The following is a 9,651-nucleotide window of genomic DNA, read 5'->3' as shown; positions in this document are numbered from 1 at the left end:
CAAAACAGTTTCACAGCAAAGCTATATTGTATATATAATAATAGCAACTTGTTACGGGTAAGCCCCCCCCCCCCCCCCCCCCCTAAAACGTCACCTGTTTTTTGGGCCCAGATTGCCGAGTTAGGGCTAAATTTACAGGGTTCTGAAGTGTCTAGGAATAATATCAAGCGCATCCTACATCTGTTGGCCCAGTGGCGTAACGAAGGGCCCTGCTGACCCTGCTGTGCAGGGGGGCGCCGTCTTAGGGGGGCGCCAAATCGTCGTTTGAATGTGGGACAATTTCGAAAACTTAACTAAAGTACTAGCAAAACTGCGCGTTTTGCTCTAGATACACACTTTTTTAGAGATTTTATCTGTGCATCCTCTAAAATCACCTAATTTGTTCAATTTTAGGGAGGGGCACCAAAAGGGGAGGGGGCGCCAACAGGTGGGCGCCTTTTCGGCAGGGGGGCGCCAACAGGCAACGTTACGCCACTGTGTTAGCCTAGCTCAATATCTAACAAGGCCCTCTACGCTCGTACCCAGACCAGTGCAGGCCCCTTTCCGAGAGAGTGGAAAAGGCTCGGTGGACAATGCTAGGTCATGTTCTACGCAGTGACAACGACACGCCTGCCTACCAGTCTCTGATATTTGCAACACTAGGATGTCAAACACTAAAGGGACGAGTGGGTAGACACAGGACTAATTTGTATGATATTATTGTGAAAAAGGACCTATTTAAGAGACAAATTTATTTGAAAAATGAAAATGATTTTACCAACTTACTGAACTTAGCAAGAGATAGAGAAGGATGGAGGAGTTTATTTACTTTGAGACATATTGAACGAATGAGTCTTCGTAAGCGTAAATAGGCCAGCACTTTGCTGAGCCTCTTTAGGCGCTCCTACTAAATCGCTCGCCCAAATTTTAAGAAAATTCTTGTGAAAAGGCCCTTTAGGCATGAAACTGATCTAAATCGGTGTATTTTTGGACGCTGATTCCGAATCATCCCCCATGTTAAAATGCTTCCCTGGAGAGTTATGGGCAAAAAACCGTTTTGGTCACGTGACAGGCTATTAAAACGTGAATTCGATTATTAAGGGCTCGGGTTAGGGTTAGGGTTGTGGTTAAGATTATGGATAGCTTCGGGGTTATGGTTAGGGTTAGGGTTGGGATTAGGGTTTATGTAAAACCGTTTTGTACGGCTGCAAAACCAAAAAAACCAAAGTCACGAGAAATTTTTGGGCGAGCGATTTAGTAAGAGCCCTCTTTAGGTGCTCGAGATTATTATTATCCATAGTCGACGAGTGCAACTCGGCGCGCGTCCTGGTATGTTGTAAACCTACAATTTTCTATCCTGATCCTGGTTTTTAATAATATTTCCACAATTGAATTTTTATTAAATTGTAAATTACATTTATTGTTCACATAGCCATGTGTTTACGCGTACTGCGTGACGCGCTTGTCACTTGTTTCCCTGGCCGCCTCTGGCGGTCGCACTACTGCAAGCGAGAGGGCTCTGATCAGAGCAACATTTATTGTATTGATGGTTTACATTTGATATTCATTTTGGAGGGTTTATATTTCCAATTTAACCATTTTAAATCGATGAAATTGTTTGTTTATATTTTTGAATTATAATTTTCATTGAAGCACTGCATTACCTAATCGTTTCAACGGGTGATACTCGTAAAATATTTGTTCCATATATTTATAGGACCGTCGACGAGTCCAAATCGGCGCGCGTCCTGGTAGATTATAAACTTACAACTAACCGTTTAACAAATGATATTTGTGATTTGTGCGTCATGGTAGTGTATAAATTTAAACAATTACATGTTAGCGCTTTTCACAACCAACACTTCGGTAGATCGGCAAAATGAACCAATGAGCCTCTCTTCACATAGCCATGTGTCTACGCGTACGGTAGTCGCGCTCTACTGCAAGCGAGAGGGCTCTGGTTAGAGCAAAGCCTCTCTGAGCTGCTAAGGATTGACATTGTGAATCAAGTTAGCTCGGCGTTCATCAAGAGCACGATTTTCCGCCGCGCACTTATCATGTGCATGAAAACATGGAATCGAAGATAAAAATCGAGCGCTACATTTACTGGGCCGCGCTCAGCCTGTCATTCCGCCAAATCTTTATTGTTGTTAATGAACATAATAGCCTGGGGTCCTCAGGTAAGCGCTACATTAGATATTAGTGTTACGTCAATTTGATTTATTTGGTAGCATTCGCTTTCACGATCACATGGTCCACTTGTGCAATGTTAAACGGCTGCCGGACTACTTGGCCCCTGAGATTTAATTACCAAGACAATAAACAAAGGTAAAGGTACTCAGATGCTGTGGGATACATTAGGAAGCGCCTTCGTTTCGAAATCTTAAGAACGACGGTAATTTCTCTCCAGGGAGACAGAGGGGCGAGAAAGAACTTTGTCAATATAGACAGTTTAGATTTGAACTTGGAGCCGCAAGGCCAAGGGTGATTTTCAAAAGATTGAGTTTTTGAAGGGTTATTTTTATATAGGGTCATTGTGACATTATGTGTATACTGTTTGAAACAATTTATATATAAAAAATAAGACAATAAACAAACAGGCCATTCAGTGGCTGATCGGTCTGACACGTATTGGCTAGAATCGACTAGAATTTTGACAACTTGGCCCTCGGTTTTCATATCTGAAGATTACTGTTTAACTAGTGGTTTCGATCAGAAAATTTTATGATGTGAGATTCTGAAAGAGATCTTAAACAATATGTCAACAACTTATCACATTAGAATTATAATTAGAATCAAATTTACATTCAGAGAAACTCTCAGTCTAACTACAGCAACACATTTCCTATGAAACAAATAACCTCTGCTCAGTGGTGTAACAAAGGGCCCGCCAACCCTGCTGTTCATCGGGTGGCGTCAAATCGTTGTTTGAATGTAGGAAAATTTTGAAAAACTTAACTTACTGCGCGTTTTGCTCTAGAAACACACTTTTTTATAGATTTTACCGGCTTTCGATACAAATAACACTCCAAATTTTGGCAGAGCATGAATTCAATCAGACGATCTAAAACATGGCAGATTTCCGCTGTCATATCTGATATTCTGAGGGAAGACGAAAGATATGTCAAGAATGTAGAAACATTGCTGCGCTCTGACCATACTTTACCGTTCATTGCCAGGTAACATTTAAACCATTTTGTTCCATAAATGACTGATTAACCTTGGCCAGACAATGTCTAGTCAATTTCATCATTTATGGTTGTATGCCGTTCAAAAAATAAACTTTTACCCAAGTATGCTACTTGAAATGAGAACCCAAGATCAAAACAATATGCCACAAAATAAATGGTCTCATTCAGGTACCGGAAAGAAATGACTGGTGACATGAGCACTGAAAAATTGTACAAGATAAAAGAGCAAGTTAATCGGCTAGACAATTTAAGTATGTTTCAGAATCATTGTTTAATTTTCAGGATAATTTTTAATTTTCAAAGTTTTGAGCTGTCTGAGCATGATTTTTCATCAAACAATATCCTTTCACACACTTCGAATCCCTCTCTTTAATATTATATTTTGGCCACTATAACGATCTTATGGAAGTCTTTCAGGTAAAAAGATTGAGAAGTCCATTACCGATATCGAGAAGCTTGGCAGTCTTACTCCTCAGCTAAGTCAAGCAATCAGTTCATGTACATCTACTGCTATGTTGGAACAAGGTTAGGATTTTGTAGACAACGTTAACCCAATGCCATATACCTAGAATAACATGATGATATAATATTAATCTTTAGGGGATCCAGAAACATTTTTCCATCTTGAAAACCTCTCCCTTGTGCCAGCAAATATCAGCTTCAAGTAACCCTTTTAGTTGTATCATTAATACCCTAACCCTAATCATCTCAAGACCCTAATATGCAAAGAATCGTTTAGTATAAGTGCCTTATTAGGATCTAGGAATTAAATGCAGTTTTTTTTCAGTTACTGCAGCATATAAGCCTGATAAGAAGAAATCAAAAGCAGAACAAGCTAAAAATGCTGGACTGGGATCTGTTGCAGAACAGCTTATAAATGGATATCAAATAGATTTCAAATCCTTAGTGGGAACTCATGCAAATCTCAAGTCCGTGAAGAATGTTGTGGAAGGAACAAAAGATATTCTGATCGATATTGTAAGGACCAATAAATTCGTTTTAGAATGGTGTGAGCGTGTCAGCAAAGCTAAAGATAATTTCATTGAATGCTCTATGTCTAAATCAAAACAAGAAAGTGATGATAAAAAAGATAAATTCGACCAGTACTTTGATTTCAAAAGAAACACTGGCAGTCTCAAACATTTTCAAGTCATGGCCATCAATCGAGGAGAAAAGCTAAAAGCCTTGTCAGTGAAAATCAATATTGCAAATCATGCTGAAAATGTCATAAAAAGGGAGTGCATGAAGGTTCTAAGCAAAGTTTGTGACAATAATTTGAGGAATGAAACAGTAAACGATGCATGCTCAAGACTTATATTTCCTATGGTTTGTCGAAGAATTCGATCTTCATTGACAGAAGGAGCTGTTGAAAGCTCTATAGATGTGTTTGCAGATAATCTGAAGCACTTACTCCTCACCAGACCAGTTAAGGGAATCAGTATTATGGCACTTGATCCAGGTAGGAATTTAATCTATTTAATACAAAACTGACATCCTTTACACCCCTGGCAGAGTTTCAATTTATTTTGAAATAGCATAATTTCTGGTGGTCTTGTGCAAATAATAATCTCAATTTATTATATCCACTTTATTACAGGGTACAAACACGGATGCAAAGTAGCTGTTTTAGACAAACAGGGGAATGTTTTAAAAACAGAGGTTGTCTATCTTCAACTTTCTGGATCTGTCACTAAAAAGGTACAGCAAGTAGAGTTTCATTGAAGATTAGAAATAATGTTTTGCACCCTTTACTTAGATTACCAGTTTATTTTTTTGCTGTATTCCTTTAAAAATTCCAATCATACACAAACATTTAATCTCAGGCTTCCAGATTTAGGAACCAAGATGAAGCTAAACTTCAGAAGCTCCAAGCTGAGTTAGGATTCAAAACAATAGCTATAGGAAACGGTACAGCTTGTCGGGAAACTGAAACTACAATTGCGAGAATGATTAAAGAGAAGATGTTGCGCGAAGGAACAAAGTACACAGTGGTAGATGAGCGTGGTGCTTCTGTTTACAGTGTCACTCCCCTGGCTCAGCAAGAACTACCAAATCTTGATACCAACCTACAGAGCGCTGTCAGTTTAGGTAACTTGATTAATAATTATTTGATAAAGTGATTTTTTAAGTTAACGAATGCTTTTATTTCAATTTTATCATGTTATCTTGTTTGTACTATGCATTTAGATAAATTTTCAATAAAAATCATAGATTTTTAGAAATTTTCAATAAAAATCATATAGAAGTACAAAATAACAACACTGTGTTTTTTAATAGCTTCTCTCTAACCATACCCTGACCCCAGGTCAAGATTCATGCGAGATGGCGAGACAGGCTCATCGCACAAAATCTTAAAATAAACACAGAAAAAAAACTAACAACAAAATGTGTGAGAAAATAGAAAAAATGTAATTTAAAAGTTTTAAGCGACACAAAAATGTACTTTATATTTTGTGAATTCGGAACTTAGTGCGGTGTGAGATCACGTGGTTAAAGTATAACAACTTTGAGCCGCGCAATTAGTGCGAGATTTTGACGAGTTTAGTATAAATCTCACCCCAATATCGCGAGTCTAGCTGCGAGATTTCGGCACCCTCTTTCAGCACTACATATTCGGTCGCGCGCAACGGCCCCATCATACTATTCTTTAACTTGCTGGCCTTTTCGTCTTCATCATCAAGCCGACTTTTCATGGTCATTGAACTTTTGGTATTGATTGTTTTGAATTATTACTGGTTGTGTTACTCTGACGGCTTACTTTTCTGTACTGTCTAAGACTAAGTCTTAAAGGATACTAGTTGTTGTCGATATTAATCGGTTTATAAGATCAAGATTCACAGTGGTTACTATAGTTACCATGGTTACCATTAAAGGAGGTCCGGTAATGGTCGAAATCTCAAGGTACTATTCCTGGCTACAGTCGACTCATCGAATAAGTCGACTTTCTCAGAATAATGAATATACTTGACACTACCATAGGCACAGTGGATATTTCTTCATTAAAAGTTTGAAAAAGGGTCTCTTCAACTGTAGACCTGACTTATTAATCCTAGCAGGTAAGTAACTCTGGATCCTCATCACATTGATTCCATTCTAAATTCTAGCCATAAACAAAACAAATATTACCAGATAACTCCGTTCACCATAATTTGATATGTTCCAGTATGAACGAGGCCTTCCCCGGACAAATCCTTAAATGCCAGTCTTCTCTAGCTGAAGTACGAACTGTATAATTTATCAGATAAAGTATATTACAAGATGCTCTGGTGATAATTTTAGTAAAATAATTAATAATTGCCAAAAGATTGACCGTCGACGGGCCTCGAACCCGAGATCAGCTGCTTAGCGGCCGTTCCCTAAACTGGGGCGCTACGTGAGGCATATTAGATTTTCAATATGTAACATTATATACTTCATAAAAATACACACGTAAATTTTTCGTTATGTATTGATCCAAATTACAGCGGCATACTTACAATTCTGAGAAATAAACATCGAGCGACATACTTACAATTTCGCTTACAAAGGGACATCTTTTTAAATACAAAGTAATTTGTGGGGCAAGAAATCTTGCAGTCTGGGGGGGGGGGGGGGGGGAAATCGCATTTTTAGTCTCAAAATCCAATCTCATCGCACTTTTTTTAGAATCTTGATAGGGGACCCTGACAGGTAGGCGTGTGTTGGAGCCATTGTCAGAGTATGTGAAAATAGAACCCCAACATCTAGGAGTGGGACAATACCAACACGACATAGCACAAAAGAAACTGAGCACTAGATTAGAGGACACTGTCAGCGAGGCTGTAAGCTTTACTGGTTAGTCGTCCAGAAACTTAAATGTGGTTTTGCTTGGTTTTGAAAAAGGATCCTGAGGCTAGCTCTTATTTTCTGCTGAGTGAACTTATCAACTTAATGGTCATAGGTCCATGAGTGTTAGAAAAGTACGTCAGCTTCTATAATCTATAATCTATACTCTATAATCTATAGCTATATGGCTGCTGATACAACAGCTTAAGAGAATAAATTTGATTGGAAATGTGATATAATAATTCTGTTCAGGTCTTGATATCAATACATGTAGCTTACACATGTTACAAAAGATAGCAGGTCTTACCAAAGCTCGTGCTCAGGCTATACTCGATACCAGGTCTTCTATCGGACACTTTCACAATCGTGAACAGGTAATCTTAGTTTAGTTCCGGCTTTTTAACTGCTTGTTAATAATTAATTGTTAGACAAGTTTTGCTGGGCTTACTTTTGGTTCCATCATCATCATTCTCCAAAAATTTTAAGCGATTAAAAATAGGCAATAACATGAGGTTATTCATGTTTCAGATAAAATCGATCAAAGGGATTGGACCAAAAAGTTATGAACAGTGTATTGGTTTCCTCAGAATCTACCCTGATCAGCTGACAGGAAGTTCTAATGACAAGAATGGAAGTAAGTTTGCTGCACTAATTTTGGAAACTTACTTACTTACTTACTCTTACAACAAAATGTATTGTTGTTTATTTAGAAACGTCACAATTAAAAACAGCTGGTAATGTTAACTTTAACCAGTTTGCTTAAATTAGTGGTAAATAAGTCCTGAAATAAACAAACAAATATAAGTTCTCATACATGAATTATTTAATGATAAACGGATTTATTCAGATGAAGAAGCAGGTGCAGCAGTAAAAGGTAAAACTGGTAAAAGAAAGCTCACAAGCTCCAGCACAGGAACCAAGTCTAAGCTTCAGAAGCTGGACGTCAGCTTCTTGGATCAGACTTCAGTTCATCCTGAGAGTTACCATATTGCACGTGAGTGTGATTCTTTATACATATTTTCAATAATTTAAAATTTTGATTTAATTTGACTGCCTGGTACTATGGTGTAACTTCTGGCTTGGTTAATCGTTTGAATTATTCAGCCAATCTCAACGTCATGACATGTGTTTTATAACTATTGTTTCAGGTACACTACTAAGAGAGCAAGGTTTGAGACAAGAAGAAATTGGCAGTGAAGCATTTGTGGCCGCTATGAAACAGTTGAAACCAGGTATAATATAATAATATTATGTAATAATTGTATTGAGATTGTTTGCCGCAGAAATTTGTGGTATCACCCGAACACCGAATACCAATAATGAGAAATAATATCTCAATCTTGCAACTTAAATGAACATCAAACAACATTTTTGATATTTACTGTCTCAAAAATCTAACTATGTTGATGCCGAAGTTCAAGTCAGCCTAGGTCAATTTGACCTTACAACACCACTGATCCAGGTGACATAACAGAAGAATGTGACGAAGGAACTAAACACTGTATCCTAACTGCGCTCTCACAAAGAACAGATACAGACTACAGAGACCAGTTTGCGCGCCCTATCTTCAAATCTAACGTGCTCTGCGCGGAGTCCCTCACTGTCGGCACAGAGTTGGAGGGGCGCGTTAGTAATGTCACACATTTCGGTGCTTTTGTGGACGTTGGCCTTGAAAGGGATGGGCTGATTCACATTAGTAAAATGAACCGAATGACTGTGTGTCTGGGGAATAGGGTGAAAGTAAGGGTTGAGAAGAAGGATCATAAGGGTATTGGTCTTTATCTGCTGGAGATCTTAGGATAGATATGGTAGGAGGTACTGCAGATTTGGGGCCTTGTTTGTTTATCAAGAAGATACGTTCATTGTTTTAGCAAAGTTCAAAGCTTTATTTTTATAATTATTTATTTTTATTAATGTTTCGTTTGGTTATTCCTTGTTTACTTTCATATCAACCATATTTAAATTAAGTTATATTGTACTGATAACAGTTTGATAGTTTTAATTTATTTAATCACAAGTATCTAATACTTCATTTCTTGAAGATTCTATGTTTAATCGTATGGGTGAATTTTGTTTTTATGATAAAGGTGTGCTGCACTGTTTAACTTATTACCGATTACAATAATTGACACGCTGTTTAAAAAAACGAATGACTCTCAGTCACTGCTAGGATACAAGGATACAAGGATACAAGGATACAAATCTGCTATGTTCATGCTACTAATACCGAATCAGTTATGAATGAAGGTGGTTTTTTAACGATCAATGCCTTATACCCAATTTAAAATGGGCACGAGCAGAAATTATCCTCACCAAACAGAAACATTTCTACGTTGAAAATGTTATTACGTTGAAAATATTATTACATGTAACATGAGTTTTATCCCAGGATGGCTGTACTGATGAGCATAACCCTCCACAGAAGATGAATGAAAAGATGGAGACAACAGAGCCCCCTGAAATAAACTTAGATCCAGAAGCTGTTATCGTGTTACTATTTCTCATAGTTTGGGTCGCTTTGATTTCTCAAAACTTTTTTAGTCTCATTGTTCGTTGGTTGAGAAATGAAGGCGACTCCCCGTCTTCCCCTGTTGTGCAGTGCAGAGGGGGTAAGCTCTTGGAAGTGGTTATCTTATCACTGTTTCTCCTATTCTGGATTCCTAATCTGATTCATTAT

General features: G+C 37.8%; 1 protein-coding gene across 1 annotated transcript; it reads left to right on the top strand.

Moving 5' to 3' along the window:
* The first annotated feature begins 3,014 nt into the window (after nt 1-3,014).
* LOC134813878 (S1 RNA-binding domain-containing protein 1-like) lies at nt 3,015-9,238 on the top strand. Its single transcript, XM_063821772.1, has 12 exons — nt 3,015-3,158; nt 3,339-3,421; nt 3,588-3,695; nt 3,958-4,629; nt 4,768-4,868; nt 4,994-5,258; nt 6,840-6,983; nt 7,227-7,348; nt 7,503-7,608; nt 7,822-7,968; nt 8,123-8,206; nt 8,437-9,238. Exons 1-12 carry the CDS (start codon nt 3,025-3,027, stop codon nt 8,775-8,777), a joined length of 2,307 nt encoding a protein of 768 aa, XP_063677842.1. The 5' UTR covers nt 3,015-3,024; the 3' UTR covers nt 8,778-9,238.
* The last annotated feature ends 413 nt before the right edge of the window (nt 9,239-9,651 follow it).

The sequence above is a fragment of the Bolinopsis microptera genome, chromosome 4 (assembly GCF_026151205.1).
Source record: "Bolinopsis microptera isolate Bmic1 chromosome 4, MBARI_Bmic_1.0, whole genome shotgun sequence".
Classification (NCBI taxonomy): Eukaryota; Metazoa; Ctenophora; class Tentaculata; order Lobata; family Bolinopsidae; genus Bolinopsis; species Bolinopsis microptera.
This window is presented reverse-complemented; position numbering and strand designations above follow the sequence as displayed.